This window comes from Pantherophis guttatus, chromosome 6 (genome assembly GCF_059756535.1).
Source record: "Pantherophis guttatus breed Tessera chromosome 6, ASM5975653v1, whole genome shotgun sequence".
In the NCBI taxonomy this organism is placed as follows: domain Eukaryota; kingdom Metazoa; phylum Chordata; class Lepidosauria; order Squamata; family Colubridae; genus Pantherophis; species Pantherophis guttatus.
In genome coordinates this window covers 78,582,760-78,603,937 of record NC_142068.1, presented here as the reverse complement: position 1 = coordinate 78,603,937, position 21,178 = coordinate 78,582,760, and the positions used below count along the sequence as shown (strand labels likewise).

At 43.2% G+C, this 21,178-nt stretch overlaps 1 protein-coding gene across 2 annotated transcripts in view; it reads right to left on the bottom strand.

Annotated features, from left to right (window-relative positions):
- SLC29A3 (solute carrier family 29 member 3) overlaps positions 1-16,773 on the bottom strand; it is a 57,327-nt gene extending 40,554 nt beyond the window's left edge. The window contains exons 1-2 of one of the 2 annotated variants that reach the window (XM_034435759.3): positions 16,708-16,773; positions 11,362-11,663 (exon numbers count right to left, since the gene is read on the bottom strand). In XM_034435759.3, coding sequence (XP_034291650.1) covers positions 11,362-11,663; positions 16,708-16,759 — 354 coding nt within the window. In that variant the 5' untranslated portion in view covers positions 16,760-16,773. Of the gene's footprint in view, positions 1-11,361; positions 11,664-16,380; positions 16,578-16,707 lie in introns of those variants that run through there. The other variant, XM_034435760.3, reaches the window with a different exon arrangement.
- Positions 16,774-21,178: the final 4,405 nt, after the last annotated feature.

Sequence of the window (21,178 nt, the reverse complement as noted above, 5' to 3'; positions counted from 1 at the left end):
AACCATTTCCTGCTTTTGCTAGCAGGAATGTCGCTCACTGAGTTTACAACACAAAGCCACCGTTGGAAATAGTCACTTTGTCATTCATGCATATGTTCTACAGCAGTGGGAAGTGACTTATCTCCACACATCTCATCAGAGGTAGGGAGCCCATCCTCAGATCTCTGCTCATGCTGGATGCCTCTATGTAAACCATAATCACCCATATCTCTAGTTTATTAACTCCGAACTCACATGCACGACAGCCATGCTATCTACTCAGAGCTTTGGCAAAAGTGCTTTCAGTATTTTAAACACCAGATATTGACTAAAATGGTCCGATGGAGATCTGTGTATGTGGGCCTGATTGGGATAGATTGTAGGGGTGATACAGAAATATAATTTTATGTTATCTTAGTCTATTTTATGTATTAAATTAGTGTATTTTATCCCATAATTATTGTATTTTACCCTATTCTTATTTTAAATTATTTTTATAGGATTTTTTTTAAAAAATTGATTTATATGCCGCCCTTCTCCGGAGACTCAGGGCAGCTTACAATGTGCTAAGCAATAGTCTTCATCCTTTTGTATATTTATACAAAGTCAGCTTATTGCCCCCACAACTGGATCCTCAATTTACCTACCTTAGAAAGGATGGAAGGCTGAGTCAACCTTGAGCCTGGCGAGATTCGAACCTGCAGTAATTGCAGGCAGCTGGTCTTAATAACAGGGTGCTTTAGACCATTATACTACCAAGGCTCATCGGTTCAGACATGTATTATCAATTATTTTATTGATAATACATGTCTGAACCTTGTATTTTGATATGGCCTATAGGCTAATCAATAAAGCTAATCTAATCTATACCAACCCCATATCCTATCTAAAGTAGAGGCTCGCCTGAGTCCAGCTTGATGCTAAAAAAATTTGGCAATTATACTGCTGCTGTTGTCTTCTATAATAACAATAATAATAATAACACTTAGACTTATATACCGCTTCATAGTGCTTTACATCCCTCTCTAAGCGATTTACAGAGTCAGCATCTTGACCCCAACAATTTGGATCCTCATTTTACCCACCTCAGAAGGATGAAAGGCTGAGTCAAACTTGAGCCTGGTGAGATTCGAATTGCCAAATTGCAGGTAGCCGGCAGTCAGCAGAAGTAGCCTGCAGTACTGCACTCTAACCACTGTGTCACCGCAGCTCAGATTTCCCAGGAAAACCTAGACTCATAAGACCTCTGCTTATGAATGAAGGCGAATATACGTGTCACAAGATAATGTTGCAGGATCCAATCTGGGTCTGTCACTGGGATCAGAGGCTTTGTCTTCCAAGCTCTGGACTCATGCTAGAGCCCAACTTAAGGGAACTTCCCTCTAGCCTCTCTAGCTCTGCTTGCTAGTTGGTGTAGCCATCAACTCTATGGTCATACGTCACTAAACAGCCATTTTAGTCATTCCTGGTTTTTAGGATTTATAGCCTCATACATTGGGAAATTGGAAAAAAATATCCCAGAAGGAGGTAACTACAAATCATTTCCATTGCAGCACAGAAGCCACACATTACACAAAAATGTATATTGCTCGTTTCTCCACAATTTACCTGAAATGTATGGGTATTTCCCCCACCCCTTCAGCACAACATTATTCTTCTAAGTAGGAAAACATGGCTTTTCAGTAGAGCCGCAAATCAAGTTAATTTTACCATGTCAGAGTATGCCAAATGAATACAATAGTAGCATCCAACCATACATTCAAGCTGGGGTAGACAAGCTAGAGAATGGAAGAAAAAAATAGATCACAACATGTTAATAGTTGCCTGCTATGATAGATGTCTTAATGTTTACCAGGAGAAGTTACGCTGTTTACTTCCTCAGAGTTTAAAAATCCAAAGGGGAAAAAGAAAAGAAGGAAAAATTAGGAAAAAAAAGTTACACCCCACACTCCCCTACCGAGCGTTCTCAGGTGGCTTTTCATAGTAGAGTGTCTAGACCATGAATTGAGAAGTGACATTTTCCTAATTCGGCATGCCAAGACCAGAGGCTCATGGCTGCAATAGGATGCCTCTTCACATCTGCCAGGGCATTGGAAAAAGCCATAAAATACTATAGGCAGCTTGCGTCGTTCCAAATAAGGTTGCTCTTTGGAAAAGAGAGGCCGCAATTGGCACCTGTAGAGTTCTAGACCACATCTGGACTCTCTTTTTATATACCTGCTTTGGCAAAGAAATAGGACGGCGTGCAACAGAACCCCAAAGCAAGGTGCACAATATTAGTTTATTAGAAGGTAATGTCTGATTTCCTTAAGTCCCTCCCTTCTCTTGAGTTTTCTAGGAATAACCAATCTGTGACAATCCTCTGACATACACAGGTATTTGGTACTGAGCTTCCAAGCAGCACACACATTCAGATACAGATTGTACCAAAGCCTGCCAGAAAAATCTTTTTGCACAAAACTGTATATTCTGGCTAGGGTGTGTGTGTGGAAAGAAATAGGGCTTTTACCTCTCCATGTGCTAAGTGAGGTGAAGGGAAGAAGCAAGCAGAACAGATTAGATTAACAGAGTTGGAAGGGATCTTGTTAGGTTTTCTAGTCCAATCACCACCACCCCTGCCCAAGCAGGAGATCCTACACCAGTGATGGCTAACCTTTTTGCCATCGCGTGCCAGGAGAGAGGGGGGCGGGGAGGGTCACGCACGCACGTACCCACGCGCATGCACGTGCAACCCCCCCCCACTCCTGGCACAGGATGGCCTGATAGGCCCATTTTTCTTTCTTACCTGGTTCCAGATCCTCTCTATTTATTTGGGAAGGGCGAAAACAGCCTTTCTCACTCCCTCGGAGTCCTTCCAAAGGCCTGAAACGGCCCATTTCCCAACTCCCGGTGGGACAGGAAGTGACATTTTTTGCTGTCCCCAGCCTCCAGAGTCTCTCTAGGAGTCTCTAGGACTCTGGAGGCTGGGGACAGCAAAAAAAGTCACTTCCTGTCCCACCGGGAGTTGGGAAATGGGGCCTTTCAGGCCTCCGAGGGAGTGGGAAAGGCTGTTTTTGCCCTTCCCAGATAAATAGAAAGGATCTGGAACCAGGTAAGAAAGAAAAACGGGCCTTTCCCACCCACCCCAGGCCCTCCAGAGGCAGGAAACATCCTGTTTCCCTACTTCTGGTGGGCCCAGAAGGCCCGAAAATCAGCTGGCTGGCGCGCGCATGCGCCCCAGAGCTGAGCTGGCCTGCCCACTAATATGGCTCCGCGTGCCACCTGTGGCACGCGTGCCATAGGTTCGCCATCATGGTCCTACACCATTTCTGACAAATGGCAGTCCAGTCTCTTCTTGAAAGCTTCCAGTGATGAAGCTCCCACAACTTCTGAAGGCAAGCTAATTCATTGGTTGAGCATTTTCCACTTCTTCTATGCTCCTTCAGCATTGGGAACGAGATGATAACATCCTATTATGAGAGTAGTAATAGTCATCTATTTGCATTTGCTTTGAGGGCAAAACCAGAATCTCTTGGTTAATTCAGATCAGCATGTTATTCTTAGGAATGATTATAAGCTGTTGTATTTAGAAAAGGGACCAGCAATCAGTCATCTTCATTTAACGACCCCATAATCCCTTGCGGGGTGGAGTCTGGGCAACTGAATGGAGCTAGCAGGGTGTTTTAATGGCCGGATGCCCTTCCTGTTTCCAATGCAGAGTTTTGTTCAGCGGATGTATTCTCAGTGTGCCCAGAGAGAAAAATATCTGACTCTACCTAGGATCAAACTTACAGCCTCCCGATTGTGAGGTGAGAGCTCCACCTCTAGGCCACCGCACCACTCCTAGAAAAGGGACCAGCAATGTTTTCTCTTTTTCTTTTCCACATTTGCTCCCCCCCACCACATCCCAATTTTTGGAGCCACCATGGTTCAGAGAACATTTTTTTTTTGTCTAGAGGCATTCTGCAATATGTTCACCCAAAATAGGAAAGTATTCTTAGTTTTTTAAAAAAAAATATCCATAGGATTGTGTCATATTTGCCACCTATCTTTGAGGATTCTGTAAAGAGAGGGCTACCGATTGCCCATACAACATACTGTTTTGAAATCATTGAATGGTCAAGAAGGGTCCACATACAGCAGGGGTGTCAAACTGGATTTCTTCAAGGGTGGGATCAGCATTGTAGTTCTCCTCCGTGGGCCGACTGGGGGGGGGCAAGAGGGAGACGGGACGGGCGCCTCCTGCAACACCCTGCCAGCCAAAACTGGGCGGGAGGGCTGCCCTGCACCATTTTGGCTGGCCAACCGCTGCAGGAGGCCATCCAGGCTGAAAACGGGGTGCGGGGAGCCGTGCGTGGCCCCCCCGTGCCCCGTTTTGGCTGTTAGAGGCACCGCGGGCCGGTCCTTTGCTTTTTTCCAAGCCAGCTCCACGTGCCAGATTTAAGCACCCCATGGACCGGGTCCAGCCCACAGATCTTGAGTTTGACTCCCGTGACATACAGGAAGTCCCTCCTATTCTTACTTCATTCAGCAAAACAGACTTACAGTAAACATTAGGCACTATCTTTTACAGTTCACTGTATATTTTGAGAGCCATCCATCCATCCATCTCCAGGGGATAGTATTGATGAACTTTGCTTTCTTTTCATATTCCTTTTAATGCTTTGATGTCTAAGCCTGCACACATGCGCAACTAGCTAATATTTCCAAGAGACATTTCAATCAGAAAGCAAACAGATATAGGCTTCCTACTTTTTTGGAATTTTAAGGTCCTAAATATCCCTCTGTGTCCTCTGGGGGCCTCTTCTCAAGATCCGGATTAATTTATTTGTTTATGCTTTTTTCCGTGTCGCACTCCAACAGCCAATCCTGACTGCTTAGGGGTACGCTGTCCGAACTTCGCTCTAATCCTCCCTAGACTCTCTTGCAATCTGTCAGAATAGGCCAGTAAGCCTCTGATGGAATTTGATAGCCCTTGCAAAAATTGGTTTTCCTAGACAGCTGCAGCAGCTACTTCACAAACTCAGCAGCAAATACAGGAAGCACGAGTTTCTGAAAAGAAGAGAAGGAGCCGTTACTTCATATTGGACTTGTGCAAAGCATTCAGAAGTGGGGCTTGGGACACAAAGCATGTTGTCAGGAGTGAAGTGCCCTTCCTGAAAGCCATAAAGCAGCCGTATCCTGTGGAAGATTCACACTTGGCTCCAGATTTCTCCCTAGCTGTGACTGAGCTGTGTCCATGCATTATTATTTCACCAGCAGACTCAATACTGGTATTGTTTGTGGGTGTGTGCAAATACACGCAACCAATTGGAGAGTCATCACAGGAGCCGTGCCACGAAACAAACATGGTAGCTTTAACGTTTCAAGGAAAGCTTGCTCGTGCCTAGCCTGCATTGTGAATAACCTCCTTTCTAATGCTTTGTGTGGTCCAGCTACACACGAAGATAGGGCAACTAATATAGTAAATGGCTTTTGAAAATGTCTATCACTAAGTCCTCTGGGAAAGACACTAGCACCGTGATGGCGGACCTATAACAGGCGTGCCATAGGTGGAACACAGAGCCCTCTCTGCCGGCATGCAAGCCGTTGCCCCAGCTCAGCTCCACTGCGCATGTGCATGTGCATCCTGCCGGCCAGCTGATTTTCAGGCCTTTGCCGCGCATACACAGGGGTGGGGCGCATGTGGGTGATGCGTCCCGTTTTTGCTCCCAGTAGGCTGCAGGGAGGCCTACTAGGCCAAATCAGGACACAGGGAATGCGGCGCGGCCCCTCTGTGGCCCGTTTTTGCTCCCAGGAGGCTGCAGGGAGGCCTACTAGGCCCAAAACAGGTCACAAGGGGAGTGCGGGGGGCGGGTTGTGTTCACATGCATGGGGGAGCACGGGGGGGGTGTCACACGCACATTGCATTATGGGTGCAGGTGCGTGCTTTCAGCATGCGACAACAAAAAGGTTAGCCATCACTGCACTAGCACATACAGGACTGCACTTGGAGGTTGTTTTTTTTTTAACCTATGCTATGTATAGTATGTACAGATACTAAACCCCATCAGGTAAACTAGACCATTGTGAAGTTTGGTGTGGATTTTATCTTTGCCTTACTAGTAAGGATTTTATCTTTGCCTTACTAGTCTTGCAATATGAATTCTTACCTCCACACTGAACAAATTTCTTAGCACCTTCTTCTTAATAAAAAATAAACATTTAATAACGATGTAAGAGGGGAGAACTCTGGAATGCAGAGATTTTTAATAATATGGATTAATATTGATTTGACAATTATTATTTAACATCTAATTATTCATAAAGAAAGGTATTTTGGAAAGTTACGAGTTCCGTGACATTTTAAATCCCTGGTTTATTTATTTGTATTGTATTATTTTTCTTTTCTTTTTTTCATATTCTGTCTTGCATTTGTTTATATATGTTCTTAGAGAAAGTAATAGTAAATGAAGAAGCTAAAGTCGAATTTTAGAATTCAAACAGACAGGCGCACCTGCCAAATAACTTCCTAGATTTAACAATTGTCCATAAGAAAGACAAAAAATTCTGGATAATGGATGAGGCAGTACACGGAGAGAGCAGAAGAGAAGAGAAGGTACTGGAGAAGATAACAAAATGCAAAGACCTGCAAATCGAAATGGAATGACTGTGGCAAAGGCAAACAAGGGTAGTACCAATAGTAATAGGTGACTTAGATGAAATCCCAAAACAGTTGGAGCACCATCTGAACACTATTGGCGTTGACACATTCACCATCAGTCAATTGCAAAAGGCAGCTTTACTCGGAACAGCTTACATTCTGCCATGATACCTTTAACACATGAAACAACCACATCTGCCTATCCCAGGTTCTTGGGAAGGACTTGATAGGTGGACAAAAATGCCAAATGCAATCTGAATATCTAAATGACTGTGAGACAAACCATAATAATGACAAAGAATCAGCCAGCACTGAGACTCTTCTATTGACCTCCTGGCTTCTGGCCTATAGTATTTCATAGGGTTTTATACTATTCCCCCATGCTGTTTAACATTGACAGAAATCCCCTGGAGCCTTCTGTCAATATAATAAGCAGATGAAACCGTACTTTCTCTCATCTTTGCATCTCATTCCAAGCAGGCGGCACAGGTTTTTAAACATTTAACAGAGATCTGTTAGCTACATCTCGTAGCGATAGTCAATTGACTTCTCAAAAGAATTGTGCTTGGGCAACAGAACTGACCTGGGAATTGGAGTTCAAGCTGCGTTGACTAGTAGCACTCCTCTTGAGAAAACAGATTCACTGTTTCTCCTGGGGTCACCTTTTAAAGCTTGTAGGTCCCGATATTACTAAACCCCAAGAGTAACTTTATTCTGTTTAGGCTGCTATGCCAAGCCTAAACAACTCAGGTTTGTCCAAGGAAGAACTATGCTTTAGGTCAGGGGTCAACAACCTGCAGCTCTGGAGCCGCATGTAGCTCTTTCACCCCTTTGTTGCGGCTCCCTGTCATTCAAAATATGTGTCACAACCACCAATGTGCAACACCCACCGGCACACAATTTATTGAGCTTTTCAACTCCCAATAGGCCAACCATGGATAAATCCAAGAACAGAAAAGTTTCAGAAGAAAACAGAACGTCTAATTCAACTACATATGCTAGTTTTGTGGCCGCTCAAGAAATAGTCAGACACAGGAAGGATTTTGTGACTCCCGGTGTTTTCTTTTCTGTGGGAAACAGGTCCAAATGGCTCTTTGAGTGTTGAAGGTTGCAGACCCCTGCTTTAGGGTCATGTTGTCTGGGCTACTACACTACACTGTAAAGAAATCTCAGCGAATAGCAGCACCAGAATAACCTTGTCTTTGTTTAGAACATAAAAGGCCACCAGGGAGTAGCAGGGCAGTAGGCTAAATGCCCAACACCTCAATAGAGTATCCAGAAATAAAAAAACTGGATGAAAATTGGATGAAAAGGCTGGCTCCAAGACAATTAACAGGAAGGATGTTACTCCATGTCTGCCGTTGATTTTAAAACCCTACATAGTTTAGAAACAGAACCAGTCGATACTTGAAGGCTCCTGCGGATCAGGATCAACTTGCCTGCATGTCTAGGTCAGAACTGAAAGAAGCTAGAGTTGAGTGTTCTGTCCCCAACCACATGCACACATACCAACAGACGTTCAAGAGTTAAAGACCAAACCAGCCGGCAAAATCCTTTTCCTTATGATAATGGAACTTGGCAACAACCTAGTGGCTGCCTGCCAAGCGTTTATTATTTACGAAGAGGAGAGATAACTTCTCCCCACTTCTGATACATCAAAAGAAACAGCTCAATAATTACGGAGTTAATCAAGTCCAGAGATAATCCAGCAAAGTCTATAGCAAAAGTCCGGCAATGCAGAATGGTATGGAAGCTTTCAGCTTTGTTTGTCACAAAGTTTGACTGGCCACCACGCTCCCTTTTATATCCTGTGGGGTGTGGTCCAGTGACTCAGCCTAATCTCAGGCACGCCTTTTCTTCTGTTGTGCGCGCTTATCTCTGCGACGCTGGCGTGGATCCAGCCAAGACTCATTACCCTCATCACTGTCCATCTGTGGCTGCATAGACGTGCTCGGCCCCGGCCCTATCTCTTGCCCTTCGGCGGACACCGAAGGCATCGCCAGAGAGGAGGGTCCTGGAGAGGGAGGCCTTGCCAACTCCTCTCCTTCACTCTCGGAGTCCTCTCCTGCCGATGACACAGGCTCAGGTAACGGAGCCACAACACTGAGATAATTCTAGCTGGAACTAAGAAGAGGGCATTTTTTTTTCCTGTGGTTGAGCCTAACTTCTGGAAATTGGTGAAAACCTTTCACTGTAGGAAAGCCTTCAAGGTGTAATTGGGAAGCTTTTAGATTGCTCTCTGACAATTTCAAAGGCATGCATTCTTGCTAGATAGTCTTTTTAGTATTGCTTTGAGCAGCCTTCAATAATAATAACAGTAACAGAGTTGGAAGGGACCTTGGAGGTCATCTAGTCTAGCCCCCTGCTAATGCAGGAGACCTATGCGAACCGCCGAACTGCCGACCTTTCTGATCAACAAGCTCAGCGTCTTAGCCACTGAGCCACCTAGCCAGGCTATACAGCATAGAAAGAAACGTTCTTAAAAACAAGCAAAGCAGTTTCATCTCTGGCAAGAGAGTAGAAAATGGTGCTCGTTTGCCAATACAGGTAGTTCTTGACTTAGAACCATTCACTTAGTGACCAAAGCTACAACAGCACTGAAAAAAGTGACTTATGACTGTTTTCCCAACCACTGCAGCATCCCCATTGTCACGTGACCAAAATTCAGATGCTTGGCAACTGGGAATGAAGTAATTCTCAGCTGTTATAACAAAATAGTTTTGTTTGAGACTAATTGTGTCCTGTAATGACTAAGTGAGCCTAGGTCACAACACGCACTGCATTCCCAAAACCTGTCATGAGAATTCCATCTCCATCTTTGCACGTCAGATCCAAACCTGTCATCTGCATTGCTCTTTTATTCGATTGGAGCCTCTAGTTTAAATAGCAGTTACAATTACGTAGCTGGAAAATTGTCACAGTCCATATATTATAACAAAGGCTCTTTAAGTCTGTGAGCTTAACAGATGACGGTCGGGGCAACTGGAAAAGCTATAAACGTTTATCAGGCTCAGAAAGTCTTTTATCTCAAGGCTGGTAATTCTTACCCTCTCTTGTATTGATTTCGTCTCTATGAATTAGGACTCCTATGCAAGGCAGAGCGAAGGAATTTCAACTGCCTATGCAGATATTTTAAAAAGCAGAAGGATGTATTTGTTTGTAAAGCAACAGCATTAAACCATCTCTTTCTCTTTTTCACACACACACACAAACACACACACGCCTCTTCTAAACATCAGCAAAATCTTTCAGGAGTTGGGAGGAGCGATGAGGTTCTTCCACTATTAAAGGTAGACTACAAGTTTGCTTCATATCCCCCCCCCTTTTTTAAAATTTGATTTATATGCCGCCCTTCTCCGGAGACTCAGGGCGGCTTACAGTGCGTTAAGCAATAGCCTTCATACTTTTGTATATTTTATACAAATTCAGCTTATTGCGCCCACAAACCGGGTCCTCATTTTACTTACCTTAGAAAGGATGGAAGGCTGAGTCAACCTTGAGCCTGGCAAGATTCGAACTTACTTTAATTGCAGACAGCTGGTGTTAAATTACAGTGCTTTAGTCTGCAAAGCTATCCAGGCTCCTTTCATTAATAGCAATAGCACTTAAACTTATATACCGCTTCACAGTGCTTTACAGCCCTCTCTAAGCGGTTTACAGAGTCAGCCTATTGTCCCCAACAATCTGGGTCCTAATTTTACTCACTTCAGAAGGATGGAAGGCTGAGAGCATATACACCAACACAAATTCCTTGTGTGTCCAATTACACTTGGCCAATAAAGAATTCTGTTCTGTTCTGTTCTGTATTCCAAATTCTATTTCCCATGGTGGAAAAAAATCCAGAGAGAGGGAAGAAAATCCTGTTCTCTCTCAATTTCTCCACCAAATGTATATTTTCTATAAATTCTAATAACACGGACGGCATAGGAGTAGGAAATCTGCTATTTACCAACTGTATTGGACATCATCTTCCATCAGTCCCACAGGTGTGGTTGTTGGCATAGAGTTGTGGAAGTTGTCTTTCCAAAAAGAATCAGAAGACCATCACCTGCCCTGCCCTGCTTTATCATCTTGCTTTTACATTTCTCCAAATGAAAACACCCAATTATTTATTGACAGAAATCACATATATCTTTGCTAACCAAACTGAAGTCAATCAATGATTTCCTTCTATACACTGTAGGAGAAATTGATTAGTCTATGGCAGGGGTGTCAAACTCAATTTCATTGAGGGCTGCATCAGGGTTGGGTTGATCGCAGGGGGCCGGATGGATGTGGCCAGTGTGGGCGTGGCCAGCTTGATGTCACTTGTGTCGGGGGCACCTGTGGAGGCCCGAGCGCTCTGCCAAAATAAAACAGAGTTCAGAAGGCCTGCGCGCAGCCCTCCTGAGCTCCGTTTTTGCTGGCAGAGGGTTGCATGAGGCCGTCGCAGCCAAAAACTGAGCTTGAGAGGGCTGCGTGCGGCCGTACTGATCTCCGTATTCACTGGCAGAGGCACCGTGGGCTGGTCCTTCACTGTTTCCAGGGTGGCCCTGCGGGCCAGATCTAAACATCCCATGGGCCCTGGATCCTTGAGTTTAACACCCTTGGTCTATGGCAACTACAAATCAGAAGGAGTCTGATAGCACCTTTTCCAGATTAACAAATTCAATAAAACTTTATGCCATTTAATCAAACTTGTTAAGTCTTAGAAGGTGCTGTTTGTGTCCTGCATTTTATGTAAGCAAAATTAACTTCAATCACGAAAATGTCATACTTACACGGATATCTGAGGATCCCTGCTCTTCGGGGGAAATGTCTTCTGAGCAGTTCTGAAGCTTGTACATCCAGTAGTGTTTTGCAGTGATGATAAAGTTTAAGGGCAAGAGAGAGTTGGTCCCAAGGAGGAAGAAAATAATATAGGTGGCATTCCAATGGTCTTTGGGCTTTCCGAAGACATACTGGTTTGCCCCCGATTCCTCAAGGAGTGCTTTTTCTTCTTGGATTGTGGGGTTCTTTGACTTGTACAAAGAGCTTGTGCTGGCCTGGAGGTCATCTTCTCTGTCTTCCAAATCAAGAGACACTTTTATGAAGAAAATAAATATCATTACGATACCATGTTTCTCCGAAAATAAGACATCCCCCGATAATAAGCCCTCCCCGAAAATATTTAAATGCATGCACAACTGGTCACCGCCATTTCCTCTGGTTAGGGTTAGGGAGACAGAGCTGGAAATCAGGTAAGACAGCAAGAGGAGCCCCGTCTTGCTCCACTTGCCCCAAAATAATAAGACCTCCCTGAAAATAAGGCCTAGCATTTATTTCGAAGTTCAAAAAAATATAAGACAGGGTCTTATTTTCAGGGAAACATGGTAATATATTAATCACAAAATCTTTGTTACCCAATGCAAGTCCACATCATCAGAATTATTGTATGGTTTGATTCTTTGTACCAAAGCTATAAATTAAGTTAGAGCTTTCTTTCAGATAGATATGCACAATGGGGATTTCTTCTAACTCCTCCAGTCTTAATTCAATTCTCATGTTATGAAAGATGACAGTGGAAAGACTGGTCTACCTTAGGGGGGAAAAATATAAATCTTATTATTTGAGCCGATATCTAATATTTTGTACCAAGTCAGACATCAGCTTCTTCAGCCCACTGTTCTCAGTGATTACTTTTGCTCCCTTCAGGATGGAGAGAGTTTACCCAACCCTATCTGAAGACACTAGAGATTGATGTTGAGAACTTCTCCATGAAAGGATGTAGGCTCCTTGATTAGTTGCCAGAAATAGTCTGCAGCACTCCAGAGAACTGCTGGATGGCAGCAAAGATACAGAACACTTACTCTTTCCTGCCATCTATTGGTGGTTCATAGTTCTGCAATGCAGAATTGGTAACTCTATCCTTGAGTCTATTGAGAAACAAAATCCCATCTAGCTATCATTAAGCATTGCAGCGACAGATTAAACATTCTTGATGTATTTCCAGGAGGTCCTAGGACTGGAACTGGACCGAAAATCTGTCAGGCATTGTGCATTAATTTGTAATACAGTACCAGCTTTCCCCCGTTTCTTTGCTGTGTGTGTGTGTGTGTGTGTGTGTGTGTGTGTGTGTGTGTGTGTGTTTGTATCTGTATCTGTATCTGTATCTATATATCTATATCTATATCTATATCTATATCTATACCGAGAGAGAGAGAGAGACAGACAGACAGACAGACAGACAGACAGAGATAATTTGCCATAATCAATTTTCCTGACTGGACACTTAGACAAAATGGTTGAAATAGGACAGTTTGACTGCCTGTTTATAAAATGGCTACTATACTTGGTATATTAGGTAGAAGGCAAGCTGACGATCAGGTGTAGATGATCAAACATCCTTTTTAGTGTGCCACATACACAGCACATGTAAAAAAAAAAAGATGTGGATCATTCTATATTGATCTTGATTTTTTTTTTATATTATTTTTTTTTGAGAATCAACTGGAGATCTTCTGCCAGTATGGATGTTCCTTAGTCCCTCCCTCCTTTCTCCTTTTTCTGGGCAAATGGGCCTAAGAAATCCCTTTATTTTTTGTTTGAAGGTGCTTATAGTTGATTTGGTGCCCGTAATTGTAATCAGAAACAGAGGGTACTCTGGTCTGGCACTCTGCCCTTTTCTAAACATTTTAACAAATCTAAACATATCTAAAAACTCTGATGGAATAGTCTAATGAGTGCTCAAGCAGTATCTGCAGACACACTGGGACTTACTGGTACCAGTAAGAAATCTGTCTTCCGACTCTATTTTGTCATATGGCTTGGGGAAAAAACCCTCTAAATTGTTACTCGCTCAGTTTAAAAGAAAGCACGACAAATGGTGTATAATGAATACTCCTCTGGAGGGATTATAGGTAGTCCTCAATTTATGAACACAGTTTGGGCCATATTTTATGCTGCTAGGCAAGGTGAGTGTTAAGTCAGTTGTGCCTGATTTTATGACCTTTTTTGCCACAGTTATTAAGTGAATCACTGTTGTTAAAAACTTATATGGTCATTAATTAAATCTGTCTTCCCCCATGAATTTTGCTTACTAGAAACTGACTGGGAAGGTTGCAGGTGGTGATCACATCAGCCCAGGATGCTGCAACCGTCATAATAGCAATAGTACTTGGATTTATATACCGCTTCACAGTGCTTTACAGCCCTCTCTAAACAGTTCACTGAATCAGCATGCTGCCAATAATCTGGATTCGCATTTTACTGACTTCTGAAGGATGGAAGGCTGAGTCAACCTTGAGCTGGTCAGGATCGAACTGCTAGCAGTCGGCAGAATTAGCCTGCAATCCTGCATTCTAACCACTGCACCATCATGGCTGTTAAATGACTGTATACAATGCATTTTGGAGGTCTGAAGGTCCACAGCATCACCACATCCATACTGTACATGCCGGTGGCCAAACACCCAAAATTTGATGCTAGTTGTCACTTTTCCCAGTGGCACCGTAACTTCAAACTGCCACTAAATGAATGGTTGTAAGCCAAGGACTACTTGTAGAAGGCAGGTATTTGCTGCATAAAAAGAAAAAAGGAACCCAACCCAATAGATATTTTGGGGTTCAAATACTCTCAATCAGGGTTTTTTCCCCCCATCCTTGGCAACTTTTTAAAAAAGTTCACACATTTTAAAATTGTCCAGGTTGTGAAAAACTGCTCTAAATCACAACAGCCCAGTTCTTTGAATAATTATCACTTACAGCCACATTATCTGGGCTCCCATTTCTCCAGATGCCCTCCCACTTGGGGGTGGGAATAATAGGATACAGGTAGTCCTTAACTTACCACCACAATGAGCCCAACACTTACGTCGCTAAGTAAGTTATGAGTTTTCTTGCCCCGTTTGTTAAGTGAACTACTGCAGTTGTTAAGTTAGAAACGTGATTGTTAAATGAATCCGGCTTCCCCATTGCCTTTGCTTGTTAGAAAGTCGCAAAAGAGGATCACATAACTCAGGGGACACTGCAACCGTCATAAATATATGAACCAGCTGTCAAGCATCCGAATGTAAATCATACAATCGTGGGGATGCCGAAACGGGCATAAGTCACTTGTCATAGTAAATTCAAACGGTCACTAAACGAACTGTTTTAAGTCAAGGACTACCTGCATAGTCAACACCCTTAAGGACACCCTATGTGGGGAAGGGTTGGGCCAACCCTCAAAGCCAAACCCCACGGCCGTATCCACTTAGGATACAGCTGCTGCGTTGACCCTGGAAAAGATGATCCCTTAAGAGAGGCCAGCCACTCCAAAGCTGACTGAATTCTGACTTTGCAGAATCCTGTCTCCAAAGCTTTCTAAATTCTGAATTCTGATTTTCCAGAACCCTGTCTCCAAAGCTTTCTAAATTCTCCCAATTCCAAAGCTTTCTAAATTCTAAATTCTGACTTTGCAGAATCCTGCCTACAAAGCTTTCTAAATACTGACTTTGCAGTATCCCAACTCCAAAGCTGACTCTAATTCTGAATTCTGACTTTGCAGAATCCTGTCTCCAAAGCTTTCTGAATTCTGAATTCTGGCTTTGCAGAATCCTGCCTACAAAGCTTTCTAAATTCTGACTTTGCAGAATCCCAACTCCAAAGCTTTCTAAATTCTAATCAGGGTGGATAAAAATCAATGATTTTTTTTAAAAAAATCAAAAAAATCAGATTTTTTTGATTTAAATCGGATTTTTTTGATTTTTATCGAATTTATTTTAATAAAAAACATTTGGGGTAAAAATCTATCGTAAGATAGTTTTCTATTTAAGATACATAAATAATTTAGTTTATTCAGCATGAAATGGAGCTTACTTATGTAGCATGAGGCTGTATATTGTGCAACACTGGGACTATCGGTGAGTCAACAGTGGGTCAAAGGAGTAGCAGAGATGACAGTTGCTCTTTAAAAACTATGATTTAAGTCGAGTTGATTTAAATCAAGCCTTTTTACTAGTGATTTAAATCATGATTTAAATTGTGATTTAAATCAAATCCACCCTGTTCTAAATTCTGACTTTGCAGAATCCTGTCTCCAAAGCTTTCTAAATTCTGACTTTGCAGAATCCCAACTCCAAAGCTTTCTAAATTCTAAATTCTGACTTTGCAGTATCCTGTCTCCAAAGCTTTCTAAATTCTGACTTTGCAGAATCCCAACTCCAAAGCTTTCTAAATTCTGAATTCTGACTTTGCAGAATCCTGTCTCCAAAGCTTTCTAAATTCTGAATTCTGACTTCGCAGAATCCTGTCTCCAAACCTGACTCAATGTTGACTTTGCTACTGTTTTGGTTTTAGCGCGCGCACGACACTCGCGCGCGCGCACCCCGCCGGGCACACTTCCTTACACGTTTAAACAAAGTAACCGAATCCTAAAAACCTCCAGCCCGGAAATTGCTCTTTTATTTTTTATTTTTTTCCCCCCCATAGGATCGCGGGGGCGAAAAGATTCGCTAGAAAAAGGTTTTTTCCACCCGCTGTAAAGGAAGGCGGCGTTGGAGACAGCCTCCCAAGCCATTAGCTTTTGGAAAACAACCCGGGCGGGGGATTCGTAAACCGGTTCCCGATTATTAGGGCGAGATTCAGACGCGCAAGAAAGACGCGCGTTGAAAAGCCCCGGATCCTTTCCAGGGAAGGAAGAAAAACAAGCGGAGGAGGAAGAGGGAAGGAAGGAAGGAAGGAAGGAAGGAACAAAACGGCAGCCGAGGGGCGAAGGAGAACAAAGCCTCGGCGGGGCCGCGCAAAAAAGCGAGCCGGAGAGCCGCGGGAGAATCCACTTACTGTCGCCGCTTCTAGGCGCCTCCCCATCTAACTCATCCGGCCGGCTCGCGGTCGGGGTTTTTGCCGAGCAAAGCCGCCACCGGCCTTCGCAAAACCCCTCCCACCGGCCGCCTCGGCCCGGGCTCGCTTCCCTGTTTGCAACCGGGCGGAGCCGCGCGCGGCAACACCGACCCGCCGCCCTTCGGAGGCCTAGTCGGAGTGCGCGCCGACAAGGCTTTAAGACCAATCTTGGTTTTCCCGCTCGCGGTTCTCCGGAACGGTTTGGAGGCCAAGAGGTGCGCCTTCTCTCGCCCCGGGAAATGCCGCAGAGACGCCCCGAAAACCTACCTTGGCACCGCTGAGGTGGTTCTTCTCTAAAGGCAGAGTTGTCCCCAAACATCTTTGAAGATTTGTGGACTTCAACCCTCAGAATCGCCCAGCCAGCAAGGGGTGTTTTGTTGAAGCCCCACACGCCTTTTATAAGTTGTCAAGGTTATATATTAATAGAATAAATATTTAACAGTAACAGAGTTGGAAGGGGCCTTGGAGGTCATCAAGTCCAACCCCCTGCTCACGTAGGAGACCTATACTAAGGATTCGAACCTGCCGACCTTTCTGATCGACAAGCTCAGCGTCTTAGCCACCTAGCCAGGCTATACAGCATAAAAAGAAATATTCTTAAAAGTAAGCAAAGCAGTTTCATCTCTGGCAAGAGAGTAGAAAACAGTGCTCGTTTGCCAGTATAGGTAGTCCTTGATTTAGAGCCATTCATTTAGTGACCAAAGTTACAACAGCACTGAAAAAAAGTGACTTATGACCGTTTTCCCAATCACTGCAGATCTTGGAGATCATCTAGTCCAGTGGTTCTCAACCTGTGGGTCGGGACCCCTTTGGGGGTCGAACGACCCTTTCACAGGGGTCGCTTAAGACCATCAGAAAACACATATTTTCAATGGTTTTAGGAATAATTTTATGGTTGGGGGTCACCACAACATGAGGAACTGTATTAAAGGGTCGTGGCATTAGGAAGGTTGAGACCCACTGATCTAGTCCAGCCCTTTGCTCACACAGGAGACTACTAAGGATTCGAACAGCCGATCTTTCTGATCCACAAACTCAGCCTTAGCCACTGAACCACCTAGCCAAATAAAATAATAGATAGAAAGATGAGAGGTTTATACATAGGCATTTTTATCCCAGCTGTTTTATATTATGAGGATCACCTAAGTTTGATCAATGTGATAAAGATTACTAATATTGTTATTGTAATTTGGATTGATAATGAACGATGCCCAGAATCAACACTATCCACATACAATATGGATGTCTATTTTAAATAATAATAATAATAATAATAAATATATAATAACTCAAAAAGGTTGGTCATCCCTCTTCTAAATACTGTATAATATGAAATGATTGGCTTTGTCTTGTTTCCACATACAAAACATCCTTCATACAAAACTAAACCTTCAGAGTGCTTGTGTGTCTGTGCCTGTGTGTGTAGGTGTAGTTTCTTGCAAAAAATTAGGTAGAAGGCACATTTCTATTTCTGTATTGTAAAAGGGAGGGAATTTTCAGTATCCTCTGAAAACTTTCCTTGGGGCACTGCTGAGGTTCTTCTCTTAAAGCAGAGCTCTCCAAACCTGGCCACTTTTAAGACTTGCGAACTTCAACTTCCAGAATTCCCCAGCCAGCATGTCTTAAAAGATGCCAAACTTGGACATCCCTGTATTAAGTGGATACATCATCGGCTTTCCTAGATCTGGGCAATAGCAAAAAAAAAAAAAAAAAAAAACCCTCCAATAGATGTGTTTGGCTGTATCTTTTTCCCCATTTGGAAAACTTGCAGTTTTGACCTGGTGGAACCTATTAAAATTATTTCCCAGATGTGAAGTTTTTGATTGCTGACTACTTGGGTTTTCCTGCTCTCTCCACAAAACCTTTCGGAGCCAGTAAATGAATAAACCCAGCTTCCTTAACTACTTACAGTTGAATAAAGTAACGACGTTAATCATTTATCAACAGGACCTGCTGCACAGCATTGTTTAAACTTTATAACTACAGCTGACTTCTTTTTTTTTTTTAATTTGATTTATATGCCACCCTTCTCCGGAGACTCAGGACGGCTTACAGTGCGTTAAGCAATAGCCTTCATACTTTTGTATATTTTTATACAAAGTCATCTTATTGCCCCCACAAACTGGGTCCTCAATTTACCTACCTTAGAAAGGATGGAAGGCTGAGTCAACCTTGAGCCTGGCGAGATTCGATCTTACTTTAACTGCAGACAGCTGGTGTTTAATTACAGTGCTTTAGACTGTTGAGCTATCCAGGCTCCTATATTACAGACTTCTGGAACATAGATGTGATTGCGGATAATACAGTAAAAGCAGTCTGCCATGTAGATGTTAGCCTATAATTCCTTCTTCAAAGAAATCAGGCTCTTCCAGCCTTTTGCTCTTCAAAGATACCTGTCTATAACTGTCATTGTCCATGGAATACTGGGTCAAAGAATCCATTATACTGTGAACCAATATACGTACTAGCTGGAAGGGGCCAAATTGGAGTAAGGCTGTTTGCTCGATTTGACCAGAGAAGGCTGCATTGTTTGAGGATATAACTGAACAGCGCCCCCTAGAGCCCCTAGTAATTTAGCGAGCTTGAATAAAGGGGACAATCTCTCTCTATCCCCATATGAATCTCACAGTATTTTTTTCACCCAGTATTTTTAACGACTGTAATTAAAACTAGTTGGGTCAGTTTGTCATTTAATTATAGTATCATTTTGTGGAGTCACAAGGTAATTTTCTGGTTGGTTGGCTAAGACTTGTGTCATCAGAGATGGTGCATATGGGTTGATTAAGATACAAGACCAGCTAAACTCTTCTCAAAGCCTAAGTTTGATTTAATTCTGCATTTATTTAAAATAGACTTTCTTTGGAAGAGAGAGGGAGGGAGGGAGAGAGAGAGAGAGACTGGGAAATTGGCTCAGAAAGCTGATTTCATTCTGAGTTTTCAGATGAGTCTGGAAAGTTGATCTGATTTTGACTTTTGGATCTTTTTTGGAAAATCAAGTTGATCCCATTTAGACATTCCAGATTGGTCCAGGAAAAATGTGTGTGCTCCTGTGCAAAAGCCTTCAACTCCCTGAACTTCGTCTGAATTTCTCCAACTGGTTTTCGAGTCAGAGGCATCCAAACAGACTTTGCATTCTTTTCTTTTTTTTTTTTTTTGCAATTCTATTCAGAAATCCAAATTATCAAACTGCTTTCTGATTAAATCTCCAAATCAGTCATACAAAACCCTTTTCTTCACAACGGTTTTCTTCACAATGAGTGTTTTGAAATATTAGGGCGAGACTAATTTAATTTTTTTTCCAAATTGTAAACATGGTGCTTATTCATTCTGGGTACGCCATAGGCTAAAATAATGGAAGAGCACTTTCTAAATATTTTCCTGCACATGAGTGGGGCTGCAAGACCATGTTAATTGAAAATTATGGAACCTGATTTGATTTTTTGAGAGTGGCTGTCTGTGGAATACTGGGAGTTGAAGTCAACATACCTTGAAGCTGTCATGGTTGAGAAACAACACTTGATATAAAGTATTGAGAGAAGGGGGATATATAGAGAAAACATATCTATCATACATACATGATGGCAGATACCAGCAAATACATGGAAACATCTTCATGTAAGTTCATACACCTTCTGTATAAAGAATTACAACTTCCTTTATGGAATACAACCCATTATTGTACTTTTAGTAATGCTGCTATGTTCAAATCATCATTTTTGTATTGGAGAGAAAGTGCCTACTTCAAATTAATTCATTTTCATTCTTCACTTCCTTGGAGGCATCACGTAGCTGAATTTCATTTGCAAGTTACTGATCTGCCTTAACATTTAAATTTAAACCAGTCGCCTTTAAGGCAATGTGAGATTAACAAAAATGAAAGCGGCTTTTTCAGATGCTATCTCTCCCCTTTATGGAGAAGGTAAATTTGTGCCTAAGCTCTGCCATTTCAGACTGTGTAAATGAACGCACCTCCGTATTGCAAGGAATAAAATCCTTGCCCACAGACGACTAGTGTTTCAGGGGCAAGATTAAACTTTTCTTCCTGAAATCCCTTTTCCAGGCTGCTAAGAGGGAGAGAAGGATTGAGAACAAAGTTCCTTCCTTCCTTTCTTCCTTCCTTCCTTCCTTCCTTCCTTCCTTCCCTCCCTCCCTCCCTCCCTCCCTCCCTCCCTCTTTTCTTCTTTTTTCCTTGCTATACTGTGCTGCTGTATGCTATGCTATGCTATGCTATGCTATGCTATGCTATGCTATGCTATGCTATGCTATGCTATGCTATGCTATGCTATGCCATGCCATGCCATGCCATGCCATGCCATGCCAGAGTGGGATGGCGGCCACGGAAGGCTCATCTTCGCATCTCTTGGCTTGCCTGCAGCCTGTGTAGCATGTCAGGATCAGCTGCCTTCCGCCCCGCAAGTCTGCCTCCGTCTGCTCCTGGTGCCATTACACAAAAACAAGCTTCCTGTGGCCGGCTGTCCACTCTGGCCCACTGACTTGGCTTGTGCGGCCTGTCCGGATTACCTTCCTCCACCCCACTCTTCTGCCTTCATCTGCTGCTTGGACAGGGCTGCACTGCGTGGGCTGCGCAGCTCCAGAGTGCGCCAAGGAAATGGCGGGCTGCAGTTGTTGCCGGGTACTGTCGGTCCCCACGTGCTTGATGCCTCTTCAGTGCGCTGATTACCCTGAAATCGTGTTTCCCTGAAAATAAGCCCTAGTGCTTATTTTGGAGCCCACAAAA